At 48.5% G+C, this 19242-nt stretch overlaps 1 protein-coding gene across 1 annotated transcript in view; it reads right to left on the bottom strand.

Moving 5' to 3' along the window:
• Nucleotides 1–1242: 1242 nt before the first annotated feature.
• Nucleotides 1243–19242, bottom strand: part of NTN3 (netrin 3) — an 89845-nt gene continuing 71845 nt past the window's right edge. The window contains exons 6-7 of the mRNA XM_048868402.2: nucleotides 10694–10768; nucleotides 1243–7610 (exon numbers count right to left, since the gene is read on the bottom strand). Coding sequence (XP_048724359.2) covers nucleotides 7282–7610; nucleotides 10694–10768 — 404 coding nt within the window. The 3' untranslated portion in view covers nucleotides 1243–7281. The remainder of the gene's footprint in view (nucleotides 7611–10693; nucleotides 10769–19242) is intronic.

The following is a 19242-nucleotide window of genomic DNA, read 5'->3' as shown; positions in this document are numbered from 1 at the left end:
TCCGCAGCCAGAGCAAGGCTTCTCTGGGAACAGGGCACAGTGTTCTTGGTCAGATGGCTCCAGATGTGGAACAAAGGCCCAGAAGGTATCAGAATAAGCCCTATGCCTGGTTATGGAGCAAAATGCAAGAGCTGCTTTCCCCCAGAAGGAACCATCGGTTTCACTTCCGGTGGGCAGGAGACAGTGAGGGTCAGGGAAAAGCAGAAGGAAGACCTTATCTCAGTTCTAACAGTGACTGAAGTTAAAGACCGAAAGAGCACAGAGCCATTTATGCAGGTCACTTGCTGGGATTATCTGGGTACATCTGCCCTGCTGGGCCTCAGGCACTGGCGCACCTCAGTCCCTTTTGTTCTCTGCCTGTGGCACAGAACAGCCTCGTCTCCTGAGGGCTGTAATACTTTGGTCTTATTTTGATTGTTGACTTTAGTGGGCAGGTGACTGGGTTGTGTTGGTGGCCTGTGACAAACAGGAGGTCAGACTGAATGAGCCGGTGGGCCCTTTGGCCTTAAACTCTATGAATTTCAGGGAAATCCTTAACTGTAGCTCTGGTGCCAAGACATTATGAGAGGCGCATTAAAAATGCTGGTGAGGATAGACAGACGGACAGATTAGACTAAAAGTATGTTTGCAGTGTTTGTTGTAGCTGTGTTGGCCCTGGCTATTAGAGCAGCCAGGTGGGAGAGGTGATATTTTTCATTGGACCAACTTCTGTTGGCGAGAGAGACAAGCTTTCCAGCTCCACAGAGCTCTGCTTCAGGGCTTAAAAGTAAGACACATATCGATGTGATTAGGTTTAGATTAACCAAAAAATACTCAATCATCGGGCTGCATGTAACAAACCACGCCTGACTGCTCCCCAGCCCTTTAGAACCAGGAGAAGAGGGGATGTGATGCACTTAGAATTTCAGGGTTGAATTTTTGATTAAATCCTCACGAGGCTATTAAGGAAACCTGGTAACTCCAGAGTTAGAGGCAAAGTCTGTCATGGATTAAAACCATCTTCAGAGCTAGCAGTAAATGGCAGTTCTCAGCAGCCAGAGGCGAGGTGTGCCAGGGCTTAGTATGGAAGAAATGGCATTTAATATGGACTGGAAGAAGGGTCAGGAAGTGACAAAAGTGAGAAAATTTGCTCAGGGAAGCTAAATTATTGAGGTTAACATGCCTGCTAGTCAGTGGCACCCTCTATTTTCAGAGTCCATTTCTAAATAGCTTATAAAGGGTTAATAAAATGTTAACAGATGGTTTAATAAATAGTCCATCATTTATTACAGATTGTTATACAATCCAACAGATCAATAGATTACATATAATCATCTGTAACACTGCCTCCTGATTTGTTCATAACCTGCTGTCACACAGACCACTCATAGCTGTCACATGCTTATAGCATCTGTTAATTATTTATCCACCTTATAGAAACTATTTGTAAGTGGACCCTTAACATAAGCGTGACCAGTAAGCGTGTGCATGCACCATCCCCTACTCGTATCATCGGCTCGCCTCGGTGGCCGTTTTCTGTGTGGTTACTGGCCAGCCTTTCTTTACGCTCCACCAAGTGAAGAGAAGTGGGCTTTTTGCTCTACCCCTTTCAGAGGGCCGAGGCAGCACCTCCGCTGTGGCGTGCCGCTGTAACCCCTGCAGCCGTGCTGATCTACACCAGCTGAGGAGGCATATTTCATCAGCAAAGGTGGCGCTAGTAACAAAGCTACAGGCAATTTTAAAACCATGGAGGCACATTTTCTACTGGTGCAAACTGCCCCAAGTCCCATGATTGCCATGGAGCTGCACCAATCGTTGCCAGCAGAGTTGGCCCCAGTGCCTGATTTTGGTTTCACTCGGACCCCCATGTCCAGTTACTGAAGCAAATGGGGTTGCACCAGAGTAAAATGGGGGTAAGAGTGACCTTCACCCCTGTGCAAAACACCAGCCCGAAGTCGAGGCACTACTCACAGCAAGTGGAATGTAATCAGCGTGCACAGGCCCAGGGCTGCATGCACAGGGCTGAATTTCATTCTAAGTGAGCTCAGAATCAGGGTCCTTGCTTTTGATCTTGATGGGATCCCTTGAACCTCCTCCTTTGGAATCCAGTCTGGGTCTCAGTCCCACCCCCCAAACTCACAGATCTTCAGCTGGTGTAAATAAGCACATTTACCCCTGCTATGCTGAGCACTTGCCTTGTGCTCTGCGCGAGGCATGCTTCCAAGTGGGCCTTACTGGTGCAATTAAGAAGCAACTGAACCCATGTCCGGGGTGGGGGATGAGGTGTCATCAGCAGTTTAGCATCAAAAGCCAAATGCAAACTGCAGTCTCAGGGAAAGAAAACACCGATTTAGGCAGGCAATACACATTAGACTCGTGTTATTAAAAACAATAATAATAAAAAAGAAAAAGTACATATCTTATATATGTTACACTATGTTCCATAACATTGGTTGTTATTTTTTTTTTACATATTCAACATTATTTCATGGAGATGTCCTGGTCCACAGCCTCCCTCCAATTCTTTTGCTCTGTTGCATATTGGAAACTATTGACAAGACATACATGTTATAACCTAGAGGTCCAAAGCTGGCCTGAGGAGAGGGTCAGGGAGATGGTGTTTCCTGCAGCAGGCTTGGCCCATGTCATACCTACCATTCTGGGTGCCCAAACGTTGCAACGTTCAAGGGCAACTTGCCAAAACACCAAAAACTATCCTGAATCTGCCCTTATATGGTTGTATGTTTAAATACAAAGTAAAGGCACACAGGCACAGGCTGAGAGTCTCCAAGCAGCCTAGGGGCTGTAGATGTGCCTCTTTAATTAGAGCAGCATCTAACTCCCCTAGCCAGCTTTGCAAATGTCAACCATAGCATTTACCTGCTCAGTAAAGGAATATGACGTGAAATGCCTTGTGGTCTGAGTTCACCAGCTGTCAAACCCGACAGTTTTGTCCTCACCTGACACAGAGAGAGCAGCAGTGAGCTTTGTTTTAGGCTGGGCTGGGTTGGATTTGACCCTCAGGCTGCAGTCTGGGCACCCAAGGTTCATAAGCTACAGCAGTGAAGTCTACCCCTTGTACAGATGGTCAGCAGGCAGCTTCAGCGCCCCTGCAGCCCCACTCAGGGTGTAGGTGTGATTTAAGATGCACTTGTGCTGCAACTCTATGTGGGGTGAGTTTCCTCCCCCAAAAGGTGCAGCCCAAGTGGCATTTAGTGCGTGAGAAAGTGAGAAATTCTCCACAGCATATTCACCCAGGAGCAGCCGTTCTCAGCGACCATGCAAAACCCCTCCACAAAAAAACCACCCTTCTCTTGGTTTGTGCCTAGCAGCTTGGGAGTTAAGCAGTTACTGTGACAGTTGCACACTTTCCTGGTCACTTTGAGAGGGTCTTTGTTGCAGAACAGGAACAGCAGCACACATGCACGCACACACGGACACACACACACACACACACACACACCCCGTCTCCCCTACCCCCCAGAAACTAGGGACAGCGAAAGTGATGGCGACTGTGCCCATAGAAGCCAGCAGAACAAGCCTCTTTAGGCTTCAGTGGGAGTTGACCGGAGCCCATCACACCGCTGCAGAGGCCTGTGGGCCTGATTCTCCCCTACCCTGCACCCTGTGTGCTGCAAGGGGGTGTCAAGCACTCCCACTCCTGGGCCAGCTCCTCAGCTGGTGTAAGAAGTGCTTCTGTTGCCCTCCGTGGAGTTATGACAGGCTGCAGCAGCTGAGGGTCTGGCCCATTACTTGGTAACAGGTTGCATGACCACGTTGCACTAGTGTTAACGGACTGCACACAGGGTAAGGCGGGGGTGGACCAGGTCCTGTGGCTCACAGGCACCGGAGGGGCGGGAAGGTAGAGTCACATTAGGCTAAAGCAGGGCATGGGTGCTCTGTGCATTTTCCCCATCAGCTGGCACCTGAACAGATTGTGCACCAGCCTTGTGCTACCTGGGCCCTTCCCCCCCGCTCCTGAGAGCACAGGGGCTGCACGTGGAGCGGGAGGGGACATGACGTTTGCTCTCACTGTGCGGCTGTAATTCACAGGAACATTTTAAACAAAAAGTACCTGTAACATTTAACGCCAGGAGCGAGCGAGTTCGCTCAAAGCCCTGCCAAGCAACTACACCAACGCAGGTGACCCGAGGGACGAGCAGTTACTATGCTACAAATGGGCCCGCGTCACACCTGTGTTAGTGACACACGAGTCTGTTACTTGTCAAGGCGCCTGTGGCCATTATGTCAATTACTATATTCAGCGCAACTCTGGAAGCCCTGCCCCCCATCTCATTGCCGGCCCACAGGTGTTGGGCATTCGCGCCGCTCCGCCACGCTCTAGCCAGTATTCCCGTGTCCCATGAGCCACGTTCTGGGAGACAGGTCTCAGCCTTCCACCCCTCATTGGAGTAGGCTAGGCAGCTGCCACGCTAGCTTATGCTGCAGTCAGGCTCTAGGTGCCCCTTTGCATGTGTCAGCAGTAGGTAAGGGGATTGACACGGGATGGAGGGGGCATTGGTACGGCTCAGAAGCCAAAAATGAGCCCTGAAGGTTGCTAGAGTGTTGTTCTGCTAGAATACATTAGTAGGGCCACAAACAAAATGGGCTTTATTTGTAACCCTACAATAATAAACCATTGTACAGCTTCTTCCCTAAGCATAGTCAAAAATGGCATTGCAGCTTCTTACACCAGGCCTGAGTTTGCCCCATGGTGTAAATTGGTTAGGAAATGACAATTCCTAGCACAGCAATGGCTTGTGGGGTTTTTTTTTTGAGGGGGGGGGTCAACTCCAGAGGTCAGTTACATCAATGTAAAGCCAGGGTAGCTCAGGTGCCTTTAATGGTGTTGCTCTGGAATTACATGGGTGTAAATGAGATCAGCGTCAGGGCTTTGGTGTTCAGTGGGTGTGCAAAATATGTGTGACACAGCACACTGTGGGTCTGGTCCTGATCACACTTACACCAGGGTAAATGAGGAGTAACTGCACTCAAATCAAGCAAGTTGCACTGGTGTAAAATTGGTATGAGAGGAGAATCAGGCTGCAGTGTGAACTCACAGGCCCCCTGGAGAAAAGGGTGGGTTTTTTTTGCAATTGATTTCAATAATTAGCCAGGTTTTGGCATTGTAAGAAAACATGGCCTCACATGTATGGTCCCAGGTGACATTACCTTCTGGGGCCTGGCCGGGGGGGGGGGGGGGGGGAGACGGACGGACTGGATTGTGATTCAATGACCATCCCATGATGGAGGCTGAATGTAAATAACATGAGTAGTGACTAGGTGTCAGGAATGTGCATTTCCACTCTGCTCCATGTACTAATGCAAACACAAGGGTGCACCTGCTAGTGCTGTCTGCTGTGAGAACAGCAAAGGCAGCCGCTGGGCAAACTAGTCCAGCTAGCACACCTCATGTGACCATTTGCTAGTCTGTCTCTGGTCCTCCCACAGCTATGGAACTTTGATTTTCAGCAACCCCTTGTTCTGCCAGCATTCATGGGCCTTCAGTGCATGACAGTCCTGACCTCAAAGAGCTTTGCTAAGCCAATTCTGGGCCTTCAGCCAGCTCTGCTAATGTACCTTAACCATGCCCCAAAGCACCTCCTGGTGTTCAGTCCTGCATCACTATGCAGATCACCTCAGTCTGGCCTCACAACACACTCTTCCATTCCTGAGCTACTACACAATTCTGCCAGTATCTTAACCTGCAATGGTCCCTGTGCTAGACCTGGGCCCTCACACAGCTCTGCCAATGAGCCTCAGTCTTAAACTGCTCTGCAGCATAATGCCTCCCTGAGCCACAGGTGCCCACGGCAATTGGTTTACAAGGATTATCCCGCCACACTCTGTTTCCAGGCTGCTCCATTATCTTGCTGCACCATTTCCTGCCCTCTGAGTAGATCCAATCCAACAGCCACCCAGGCCCACTCTGTGCCCATTTGGAATGTGCCTGTGTTAAGGGACTACAATTCCCTTGCCCTGGTGAACTAGAGCTTCTCACCATAACCACCAGTGCATTAACTTTGCTTTATCAATCCTACCCCTTGAGACTCAGAGGGCTGGGGAAGCACAAAAACACTCCGAGGACTCAGTCTTCCTGGGATTTCACCTTCTGCCCTCATTTACACCTCTGCAAAACACTGTCCAAGTCCAAATGGCAGCATTTCACAGTCCTTTGGCCCAGATGAAAATAACTACACCAGGTGAAAAGCAGGGCAGAATCAGGCCCACAGCTGATTTATGCATGTCGAGCCAGATCCTCAGCTGATACAAATTGGCTGATTTTCACCCAGCTGAGGATCTTCCCCCACAAACATACACATTTTCTGAGAGGATATAAGAGGGCCTTTGGCAGTGACCTTGGCTAAGACCAGTCTGTAGGTGGGGGCTGGTCCATGGCAGCAGTCGCTGAATAAACCCAAAAGGCCTGATTCTCACTGTGTCACGTCAGTGTCATGCCAGTGAAATCAGTGGTGGTATATCAGCATTAACATGGTGTAACTGGCAAATCAGACCCTTTGGTTTTTCATGGAACTCCAGGGCTGGAATCTCCTCTCATACTGGATGCATATGGAAATCCATTAACAAGCCATGCACTTATTCCTTATCTATACCAGTACATATGACAGAAGAATCTGACCCTCTATGTCCAATGCTTTTGCTTTCCCTTCAGGGAGACCTGAAATAGGGTAGAAGATGGGAATGGGGGAAGGTACGTCAGGGAAATTCTCTGGCCTGTGCTATTCAGGAGGGCAAACGAGATGATCACAGTGGTCTCTTCTTGCCTCATAATCCATGAACTGACACCAGGTCAGTCTCAGTTGCTATGGATGGGAAGGGGACTGAAGAGCTTAGACTTCTCCACACCCAGGTGTACTGTGGCCAAGTGAAGAGTTGAGGACTTGTGCTTGGACACTGGGAGCAAGCAGGGCATGGAGCTCATCACCAAAAGGGAAGAGAGATCAGAAACATTGAGAGACACCCACAGGAGAGGGGCCCAGACAGAGAGGTCTTTTGCTTATATCTTCTGAGCAACTTCAGACCTAGTAACACTCGGCTCATCCTGCACTTCACTCCTCTTTAAAGGCTTGTCCTTACTGTGTTACTTTTAATCAACATTAAGGACACCCCCCCCCCCCCCAGGCACACCCGGGCCTTCACGCACACAAAGGAACCCATCGCAAATATACACTATAGACAGGAGAGTCTGTTCTCGCTATATATATATACAGAGTCTCTGGGGAACAGTCTGAAGAGTGCGCATAGGGCGGGGACTTTAGTAAGGGACAGACACAAAACCCATCATGGTTTCAAACACTTCCCCTTCTTCTCTCGCCGCTGCAGTTTCCGCAGGCGCCGGGTCCAGGCATCCCGCCACTGGATAACCAGGCTGTTCTTGTCTGCCATTAGTCCTGGACGGTCAGTGGGGTTTTCGCTGATCCCCATGACAAGGTATTTTCTGCTGATTTGGATCTTGGGGCACTTGCAGGCCAGGTCTTTCATGTGGATCCACAGGAAGTTATCACCACGCTTCACGCGCTCGTCGCGGCACTTGTAGACCGAGAGGACGTTGACGGTGAACTTAGCCCAGTTGGCCACTGTCTCCATGTCTAAGACATTCACTTGGACAACTGGGGGAGAGACAAAGAGAGATGTTCAGAGTGGAGCAAGAGTCAGTGATGATACTCTTTTAGGGTGACCAGATGTCCCAATTTTATAGGAACAGTCCTGATATTTGGTTTTTTTTCTTATATAGGCTCCTATTACCCCCCACCCCCGTCCCGATTTTTCACACTTGCTATTTGGTCAGCCTATACTCTTCTTCCACCCCACCTCCCACCCCCTTGTTCTGGCAACAGGCACATTTGCATGGCTCAATCTTTGTGGGATTGTTTCTGCTCTGACAGGGGAACCACCCACCCTTTAAGAAAACACTCTGTCCTGTTTCATGCAGCTTCTCGACGGACCAATTCCACAAGATCTAGTTACATCTTCTTGCCACAACACTCAGTTCCTTGGCACTAGAGATGCTTGGAATTTTTCCTTCAAAACAGTTTTTGGGGATGAGAAATGGCTTTGTGATGAAAACAAAAATGCTCACAATAAATTTTTCAGTAAAAAATTTCTGGTTTTGGTAAAATTTCCCACAAAAAATGAAAAAAAAATCACCAACTTTTTTTGTTTTTGTTTTTTTATGAAAAACTGGAAAATTTAACGCCCCCCAACCTCATACCAATTTTCCAAAATTGCCAGCGAAAAGTAATTAGCGTTTTTTGACCAGCCTTACTCAGAACAGCTATCCCCATGCTTCTTAAAGCAACAAGCCCCCAGGGCACAGCTTCTGTGGTCCAGAGGATGATTGAGACTGCTGAGTGCTCAGAAAAGGCAGCCTTCAGGAGCCTACTGAGCCTCCAAATTCTACCTGCACTGCTGGAGGACAAGATGTTGCTTAATTTTCCTTTTCAGACACACATTGCTAGTCAGTGACATTCACCCTGCTTTGGGACTGTCATATGGTTCTGAGTTTTGCTGGCCAAACATGATTTCATCTCAGGCCAGGTACATGAGGAAGGGGCAGGATGCTGGGAAACCAAAGTGGAAAGGCAGTGATTTGGCCCTGGAAGACACAGGGCAGCAAAAAGAGTTGGAAGGCCTGATTCTCCCTTCACTGACACTGGTGTTAATTGGGGTTAATTTTACTGAGGTCAATAGAGTTATGCTGGGTTAAAACCTGTGTCAGGTTTCAGAACGAGGCCACATTAACTTGGAACGCCTCAGACCTCCCCAACCACGACCCAGTGACGGGACTCCTGACAAGCAGTTGTAGCAGCTGCCTGGCTGGCTGGGCTACGGGTAGTACTGGGTGTTTGTAGCCTGTCACTCAGGAGATGTGCACTCAGTTTCTAGCTCTGTCACTGAGTCCTTAGGTGACCTGGAGCCAGTCACTTACAATCTCTCTGTGCCTCAGTTCTCCATGGCGAGAATGATGTTTCCCTGCCTCTCAGGAGTGTTGTGAGGATAAAGTCATGCCTATCTGTGAGGTGCTCATATGTGGTCCATAGGTACAAAGAGCAGCTCAGGGATCATAGAATCATAGAATATCAGGTTTGGAAGGGACTTCAGGAGGTCATCTAGTCCAACCCCCTGCTCTAAGCAGGACCAATCCCCAACTAAATCAGGGGACTGAAGAGGAAAATCAGGGGTCACCCTAAAAGAAATAGTTGGAAAGTACCTGGAAATTAGAGTTTTGTGGCTCAATAGATATTTGCCGGCAAACACAATGTTGAATTTTTCGACACTGAAATGACCCACACTTAGAATTCCTTTTATGGGGGATCTACAAGCTCCCATGAGTCTATTACGGGCACATATGGCACAGGTGGCTACTTGGAACCCTTCCACTGAAAGTCCTGAGAAACGTAAATGGGTTAAAGTTGCAAGAAAGTCTAGCTGAATGGAAGGACTAGTTCTGGTGAGCTCTTCTCTCTCCAAGCTCACATTCACTCCAGCCTCCTCCCTCACCCCATGACTCAGCGCCATCTGACAGCCATTTCTATTGCTCTCCACCTTGCCAAAACCATCTTTTCGGCTGGAGCCAAGGGTTCCTGTGGAAGATCAATCAACCAGCTCTCTCTAGCGAACCTCCCTCCACGCCCGAGTGTGAATGGCCCTGTGTCACAGTGATTAACAACGTGCAGTCAGCATCCGCCCAGCCTGGCCTCACAGTAGTGATTCACATCAGCTTTCTCCCAAGACCCCTCAGACAACAAGAGTATGGAGAAAATGTTCTTTGTAAGGTATCTGGCAGGCAGGGAGGGATGGAGGGGGAGAGGGCATGGAATGGTTTAACAGGTTTGCTTTAATGAATGTCATGCTGGTGGAAAGGGCCAGACTGACAGCACCAGACACTGAAGGTGTCACTTTGCCTCCACGGCAGGTACCAGATGGGCAGTGGCAGCACTAGCTTCCAGCACCCCCTCATCGGTGCACTTCAGCAGTGTTCTAGACAGACGGCCTCAAGGAGTGAGAGGGTCACCTATACTCCATGTATATTCGGGGTGAATTTGGGGAAGATGGCTTCCCTTGAAGTGTCTGGAAAATTGGCCCCCTCCATTAAATTAAATTAAATCTGAGTAATTGAAGCCCAGAATTCCTGACTGCAGTTGCAAATCAGATAATTAAAACACCAAATTCTCAGATTCCTGCCTGCAAATGCATATTCAAGCCATTGAACAAGATAGCCTTTAATTTTTAGCATCTCTACCAACTAGGGTGCTGATTGCCATCTCTTACAGTGAGGGTGAGGGTCAGCTGAGGAAAGATAGGGGATGTGGACACCAGTCCACCATTGGCCAGAGACCACCATGCGCCATCGAACTACCACCAGATGGCAATGACTTTTGGTCACCGCTGACCTTGGATGCCTCTCTGTAAGCAGCTGGATCTCTGGCTAGATTGAGGCCCAATAGGAGAGGAACAGAGGGTGGGGGAAGCTTGGATGAAGTGAACACAAACTGAATTCCCCTCTCAGTCCAGAAGAGCACGACCCGCCTAGGGCAGGGTGAGATGCTCCGACAGATCAGGGTGGGACAGAATTGTGTTCCCATCCCAGGACTGGGTTTGCCCATCCAAGGCGTGGCAGCAGGTGTCCGCTGGCCCATTTCCTCACTCTTCTTCCCTGCGAAGTTGACTTCAGGAAGGAAGAGCAGCTTACCATAATCCTTCTTGCAGTATTTTTTCATATTAATCTTGTAGTTGCCTTTGGCTGGCTTGCAGTACGAATCACAGTCTGCAGAGAAGGAACAGAGCAAACTAAGAGCTGAGTAGTTTCAAACAAACCCCGTACAAGCAAAACCATCACAACCGGGGGGAAGGAGAGGCTAGGGGAAGTTTGCATCTCTCACCTGCAACACTGTACGCTGGTATTAACAGTGAATCACCCACTTGGGGCAAAGACCAATAAAAGGCAATATCATTTCATACAGCAGATTTCAGAGAGACTGAATCCTCAAACTCTCTAGAGCTTTTGAGCCAGATCCTCAGTTGATGGAGCTCCTCTGACTTCAGCTGAGCTCTGCTGATTTACAGCAGCTGTGGATAATAAAACTATAGAGCTAATAATAAATAACAGCGGTGGCCGAGAGAAATCGAGAGGCACAGATTTTAAGCTCTTCAGACAGGGACTGTCTTTGTATGTGTTTGCACAGCTTCTAGCATAATGGATTCTTACTGGGTCTTTTGGGATAACATAATGAGAATATTAAATAATAATAACCATGGGCAAGGGAGAAAATGTGTCCTCAGTTTAGATTTGAGATGGACAGTGGAGTATTAGAGGCAAGGTGTCCCGGGTGGTAGGAGCAGCAAAGGAGAAGGTTCTTGCACCACCAATAGCCAGATTGTGAGAATGAGGCTGATGCTAGCTAAATAAAGGAGCTGGGAGAGAGGCCCAGAGAGGCCAGATCTTCAGCTGATGTAAATCAGCATAGCTCCATCAAAGCCAACAAAACTACACTGATTTACATCAGCTGAGATTCTGGCCCCATGTCCCTTAGGATGGGCTGGAGAAAGTTCCAAAGAGGGAGTTAGAACACATTTTGCCAAACTCATGTAATTCCACTGAAGTTGAGGGTGTTACTCCAGGGATGAACTTGGACCATGTAGAATCCTTTTGACCTGTATTCTGATGCAGACAGGAAGTCAGCGGAACTGTCTGTGGCATGGGTTGGGCTCAAGCTTCCTCATAGGTGTGAGGAGGCAGGAGCAATGCAGTTCTGCACATGCCAGGCCCTGGAGCTCTGGGAAACAGAGCTGCAGAGAAGGGAGTTGCAGGAATCCAAGGGAGAGGAGCTGCAAGGGGAAAGGTGGTGAAATCACGGCAGGATCACGCAGGAGGTGTGCTGCAGATCTGAGGGATGTAGGAGGAGAAGGAAATTGGAGTCCAGGGTAACATCAAGGCTACGGGTATGGAGACAACAGGAAACAACAGAGTCCAGCAACAGATAGGTACGTTTGAACACGTTCCATCTCCCTATCCCACAGCACACCGGCAGTGTAGGAGGCTGCTCTGCTGCAGGAGGTGTTTCCCTGAATAACCTGAACACACTCCACCTTCCACCCGTGAGGGGCATTGCGCTGCTGGGACGTGGCCGGGGAAGTGTTCTTTGTGGATATGCAGCATCATTCCAGGTCTTTGGCACAGCACAGGGCGTTGCGCTCCATGATCTGGCCACGTTCCCTGGGGCTGGGCTCATGCCATAGGCCAGCCTTTTTATGCCTATTACTGGAAGCCCCAGCTTTGCATGGAGAGCAGAGCAGTTCTGGAACCTTTCTCCCCAATGTCTTTGATCCCAAGGATTTCCCAAAGCAGCCCCCTCTTCATTCCTTTCTCCTGCCACCGTCCTTTGAACAGCTCAATTTGTCTCTCTCTGCACATTTTGCTTAGGTTGTGTTTTTCTGAGCCCATCTTTCTTCCTTTCTTCCCCTCTTGCAGATTCTCTATCCAGCTTGGCTCCATTTCCCCTGGGACAGAGCAAGCAGTCAATGAAGCTCTCTTTGTCTGTTGGTTGCCAGAGGGATCGGAGAGAAAGAAACAAAACAAAACACCAACCTCCCCGTGCCAACTTCCACAAGAAAGAAGGAAGAAAACCAGAAACACAAACGGACCCTGGATTCTGCTGCTCTCTCCCTTTCCGCCCTGCTCCCTTTTATTCTGGCCTTTGTGCTGCTGGCTCCAAATTTGTCACTGATAAAAGCAGCTCAGCACGAAGCTAATTCCCCAGCAAAGGGGAGTGAGTGCTGTCCTCTACCCCAGCTTGCCCTGCCCACCTCAGCTGGGCTCACGGTGCCCAGGGGGCACCGGTCTTTTCCTGCTTCACTTTGTTCTCCTCTCCCTTTTTATTTAGGGAAGCACAGAGCCACACTCTGCCAGCTTTTATGACAAAGACATTTATGCTAGGTTTTTCCATTTCTCTCCCTTCCCTTTTTGAATGAATCTAGCGCTGACAGAGGATGCTCCACTGCCCATCCTGGGGCCTGAATCCCTTTCTTTGTTAACAGAACAAGTACAGTATGGGCAGCAGCAGTGCAAGCTTCCTGCACATCCACTGCCACCAATGGATCTGAACCATGACTCCAAGGCATGGCTCTAGGGAGAGAACACAGTTCGTTCTCCATGACCCATTCAGTCCTCAGCTTCTCTGCTGAGTGGGCAGCCCGAGTGACCTTGGCAATGGTGGTTTTTGGACATGGACCTTTCTCCCCTGGGAAATAGTCTGAGATGGCCAGCTCATTCCACACAGGCCATGGAGCTGCTGCCAGATGGGGCTGACTTTCTGACAAGGGTCAGAACTTTATTATGTTTACGCCTTATGGGGAAAATTCACCCCTGTGCAGAGCCTATTTTCAGGGCTTTAGTGGACTTTTGAGATCTTGTGCAAGGAGTGAACTTCACATTATTTTTAACTGTTTTTGGAGAACTGCTCAGTGCTGCTTCTGATCTCGCTGATACTGGCTTTACCTGCCCTGAATTATTCCAGTGGGCTCAAATCTGCTCTTGGTGAAACCACTACAAATCTAATCCAACTCAGCTGGTTTACACAGCCATTACTGTAGATTTACATCAATGGAAATAGGTGAGAATTTGACTGGCTGATCTCACCTGAGTTGCTCCTGATTTACACCAGGGTTTGAAAAACCAGAAGGAAGCCCATAATGTCATTGCTATTTTTTTAAATAATGGTAGCAAAACTAAACACAACAACATAACTTGAAGTAACAGGTCTACCTAAAAATCTGAAGACTAAATGGGAAAGGAACAATGGGCAGATTAAAAATACAGGAACTTCTCCATAGTAGTTTAAGAAACTCTACGGGTCAGATCCTTAATTGGTGTAAATGGCTATATTTGGACTCTTTTGTGAGCTAGTTGTTCAAGCTAATCAGTTGGAAAGTCTTGGCTCCTATACAGGAGTTATTTCAGGCCCAAGTGCTCCAGCCGTGACAAGCAGATTTCATCCCCTCAGTTTGGTTGTGTTTATGGTAGAGCCCCTCCCTCCCCCCCGAAAATGGATTTTCCATTCCACAGAATCTTTGGAGAACTTGAAATTTCTTTTTCATCCCAAATGAAGAGGAAAAGCCAAAATTTCACAAATTTTCACAGAACAAAATTCGCATCCCCCCCCACCCCCCCGGTCAACCAAAACATTTTGTTTTAACTTTGACCACTTATTATTATTTTAAATGTTTTCATATAAAATAAAGTAAATTTCAAAACAAAACATCTGGAAGTTTTGACATTTTTGAAATGTTTTTCCCAAAATGAACTTTCATCAAAATCGATACGATTTTGCAAAAAAACTATTTTCATCATGATGGCATGTCTCAACAGCAAATTGTTTTGATGAAAAGTTTTCACCCAGCTCCAGTTTATAGGGCACATGTGAAATGCCCCAATTTAAGATACTGTGATTTAGCAACTGCCCCAGCTTCTCTGGTGTGTTAAGGCTGCTTTGTACCATTCTGCTTTAAAGTCTGTCTATTGAATCCTGGGAAACTCACCCAGCATAGGTATATAGCACCCCCTCTTCCCCCATCCCTCCTGTCATGGCGGGGAGCATGGCTGAGGCAAGGAGGGCAGCTTGTAGATGTTGCTGTGGAGATGCTCACAAGTAGGCTAGGCTAACCTGGGTGCTCAGACCCAGGTACTGATCACCCAGGTTAACTGGGCAGTGTAACCATAGCCTTGGTGTTTGACGTCTGTCCTTAGGCTTCAAATGCAGCATTCAAGGAACCCACAAAGTGCAGGTTTGTCCAGAAGAGGATTCAGGGTGAGTCAAGAATCCCACTGCAAGACCTCGTGCCAGTCTCTGCTCTCATGCCTTCATCAGACCTGTATCCCTAATGCTGTATCACTAATGCAGTGGGGCACTAAGGGCCCTGTCAGAACCAGCGCCTCACTGGGCCAAGCACTGGCTGTATCTGCATGCAGACTAACTCTCCGTGGGAGAGAATTCACAGCAGTAAGTATCAGAGAGCAGCACCAGACTGGGGCAGATGGCACTGGGGCTGGTGGCAATAGCATAGCACCGAACCACATCCAGCCACGGGATGGGAAGTTGTTCAGAAAGCTGAAAGGAGAGGGGATGCAAAAGAAGGAGGAGTGCTAAATGGCCATACATAGCCTAGTGTTAGTCTGATTACAGAGACCTGACTAGGTTCCATCTACACTTTATCGATGTTGGAACGGGGTCAAGTGACAACTGTGTTATAACCAATCCTCTAACTGGGTTGTAATTGTGGCACACACGGGGTATACGAGAGACTGTGATGAGTGACAATTTGCTAACACCTCTCCCTGCAGTAAGCCAGTAGATTATAGTCCTGGGGCAAAGCCCTGGGTTGTGGAGAAGAGGTTCATGAGATGTGCAGAGCGGATGGGAAGAGAAGGAGAGACAGAGCAACCCTGGCAGCTGAAAAGCTTTGAAGAAACTGAAGTTTAAGCCAGCGACCACTGCCAGGGAGATCTGGCCTGAGAAAGAGCCATAAATCTGAGCCTTTTTTTTTTTGGTATAATAATAATGTTTTTAAGTGCCACAAGATGTAAACTAATCTACTTAGTTAGAAAAACATGTTTCTAGGGAATTGAACGATTTCTCTTGAAGAAACCAGGAGGGTTTCAGAGGAAACAGCGAAGTTCTTTACAAAGACTAGAAATTATTATTAGCACCATTATTTGTAAAAGCTATAAAGATTTCCAAAAGATCATTCCCCCTTCACTGTGCCACCCCACCATTCTGTCCCAGTCCCCCCCGCACAATGCTGCTAGAAGCTCATCAGCAGAAGATTAAGCAGGAACATAACACAGAGGGCTGAGGGCAGCATGAGATGCGGAGGCCGGGGAGAGAAGTTGGCAAGTTGGAGGAATGAAAAATGATGTGGGAAGTGGGTGCGGGAGACAGTGGATAAAGTTTTCAAAAGTGACAGATTTTTAAAGGTATTTCAGTACCTAAAGATGTATTTTCTAATTGTATTTTCAAAAGCACTGAGGGTGCCAAACTCCCTTGGAATCCCATTTGACTCCCACCTGCATCTTTAGGCACCAAAATACCTTTAAGAATCTGGCTCCAAGTGATTTAGGATCCCATCTCCCGTTATCAGAAGGGACTCAGGCACTTGGAAGCCCAAGTCTATGGGCATTTTTGAAAATGGGACTTGGGCTGTTGAAGATTTTCCCCAGTGTCCCAAGATAGAAGGAGGAGGAGTAAGGGAACAGGAGGCTGGAGAGATGAGAGCCTGTCTGCTCTGGTGAAAACCCTGATTCAGTCACAGGCAGCCAGCATTCAGCCCTCCTGCTCTGGGGTTGTCAGTGCTCCTGAAGTGTAAGCAAGGGTGAGCTGCACTTGAAACAGGGATGGAACCTGGTTAGCTTCTCTTTGCCTACAGGTAGGAGGCAGCACTGGTGCATACACATGGACTGCTGATCTCCAAGAGTTGCCTGGGTCCTATTCCCAAGGGTAACAAGGCAGGAAGAATTGGGGATGAAATGCAGACAGAGGAATTGAAAGATGGAACAGAGTGGGAAGGATGACTGAGGAGAGAGAGGCATGAAGCTGAGTTTGGGGGGCAGCCAGAGACCTGGTGTGACGGGTGGGAGATAAAAACAAGAAAATACACCAGACACGAAGCACACAGGTGACATCTTCACTCTCCCTGCAGCCTCCCCACTCAGTCCTGGGTTTTGAAGAAAAAAAAAACTGCTCTGGATTTATAGTCATGATTAATATAATACAAATGTGATTATGAAAGAACGGAAACAGTGTTTGGAATTAATAATTTAGGCTTTTTTTAACCTCTGTTTTGTGCCGAGGAACATTCCTAGAATATAAAATTAATTTCTACTTCAATTTATGTAAGAAACTTAAAAAAAACCAAGAAACCCTCATTATTTATCTCCCCTTCTCTCCTCCCCCATTCTACCACATGGCCCTGAGTCTCAGCTAAATTCAAACCATTTGATACTGTTCTGGTCATGGAACGTGGCCTTGAAGTGGGAGTACATATACTTTGCACTACCAGAGCAGTGTAACAGAGCCACAGTGGAAGTAAGACTCATGCCCCACATGGGAGGGTATGGCTGGGTGTGACTGCAGTCCAAGCTGACATACTGGAGCTAGCTTTTACCAGTGTCACTTATTTTGCTCGAGTGGAGCTGGAATAAGCGCTGTTGGCAAAGGGGTAATTTTGCTAGGGCTTGTGTTGTGGCAGCTTCACTCTTCCAGGCCCCAGGATTTTGCCAGTACAGCTATGTAGGCACAAACCCCACCCCGACTGACACAACTACGTCGGCAAAAGGTTGTAGCATAGACCTGACCAGCAACGTGGGCTCATAGTTCAGACAAGACAAGGAAGTGATTTTCCTCTCACGGGCATTGCTGTAAATCAGGAGTGACTCCACTGTGTTAACTGGAGTTATACGGACAGGAGAGTCAGGCCTGGGCTTGTCTCTTTCTGGGGTTACTCATTGCGCTGGGCATGGTGGAGACACCGCTCCGGGATGCTGTGATGCTGACCTGTGAGCGGAGCAAGAGAAACAAAAGACACAGAAGGGAAGGGACAGAAGAGTTGAGAAAAGAGTGCAGGGTGCAGCAAATCTGTTCCAAAGGCAAAGCAAAGAAAAGCCTCAAATCAAGTGGATTTCTGGCCCCATGAGCCAGGGCTGTGCTACACCCTTTATATCAATCCTGAAGGGTAACCCTATAAAAGTGTCAAGAGAAGTTGGACAGCCATCAGAGGAAATGTTTCACAAGCACCTCTCTCACTTGCCAGCTGCCAGAGCATTTTTTCCTCTTCCCAGCTCCTTTGAAACTTCCCGGACATGGTGTTATACACGCTAAGGGGATTTAGAAAGAAGATCAGTTTAAGTCTGACTGGCTCCCCAGATATCATCCAGGTGGAACAGACACCCACCCATCTGCCTCCCCCTGTAATAACCACCCTCCCCACCAGAAAAAGTACATGTAGCTCTGAGCTCGGGGTTCCCTCCAGGATGAAGAGGACATCTGGGAGCTGGGGGACCATCCACAGAGTCAGCTGTTGCCAGAGCTGAAGAACAGGTGTACACAAGTGTGTGATGGGGGGAGAGTTGACGTTTGGGGAGGGGGTGGTATGAGGGAGTCCTGGGGGGCACAATCCCATTGCCTACTGTGTTGGCACCACTCAGAATGAAACATTCCATGTGGAAAGGGAAATCAAAGCAAAGGGACCGCAGCCAAAGCCAATCCACAGCTGATGTTTCCTCTTTCTCCACTGGGTGAGGTATAAATGGGCCCAGTGCAAATCCATCTATGTTCCCAGGGTACAGCATGCAGCCCTGCTCCAGTGTGGCTAAGCCACCAGCACTGGCTGGGACAGAACTGCCAGGGGAGCTCTGGTGGAGGTGAGGGTGAATGGAGGGGATCCCGGCTGTGGCTGTGGGTGAAGGTGAATGGAGGGAATCCTGGCTATAGCTGTGGGTGAGGCTGAATGGAGGGGATCCTGACTGTGGCTGTGGGTGAGGGTGAATGGAGGGGATCCCAGCTGTGGCTGTGGGTGAGGGTGAATGGAGGGGATCCCGGCTGTGGCTGTGGGTGAGGGTGTGTCTTTGCATGCAGAAGAGGGAATGCTGTTTCCATGGCATGCTCCCTGCTAGATCCCAACCCCTCATGGACCGAGGTCTGGAGGGTGGTAGGGGGCATGGGGCCAGCTGGTCTCTAGTGGATACTTCCCCCTATTGCATGGGGCACTGCAGTGTAAGTCACTGCAGACAGCCTACAAGGTGTAAGCAGCCCCTGCCCCAGTCATGAGGGATGCTTTTGGTAGCAAAGTTACTGCAGGACCCATGTTGACCAGCAGAGGAAGGCAGCCAGGCTGCAGGGCAGAGACAAGAGGTCCTCACAAGGCTGTCCAATGGATTTCCTGAATCTCCGACCTCATCCATGGGAGCAAACCTCTTCACACGCAAGGAAACTCCAAGACACGCTACTCTGCATGGGAAGCAGCAGCATAGGGCAGAAATTGCCTGACTGTTAATAATAAATAACATATGATATTCACATAGAACCATCCATCTCTGAGAATTTCAACGCACAAACTGCAAACACAGCAGGAATGACATCGCCCACCCATGACATGCAGCCACCTCTGGGGTGACTCACAGCAGCTATTTTATAGCACTCAACTATTGGTAAACTGTTGGGCCAAGTCATCCACTGGTACATCAGTGTA

This window comes from Caretta caretta, chromosome 10 (assembly GCF_965140235.1).
Source record: "Caretta caretta isolate rCarCar2 chromosome 10, rCarCar1.hap1, whole genome shotgun sequence".
In the NCBI taxonomy this organism is placed as follows: Eukaryota; Metazoa; Chordata; order Testudines; family Cheloniidae; genus Caretta; species Caretta caretta.
Note: the sequence above shows the minus strand (reverse complement) of the source record. Positions and strands in the feature narration are given on the sequence as shown.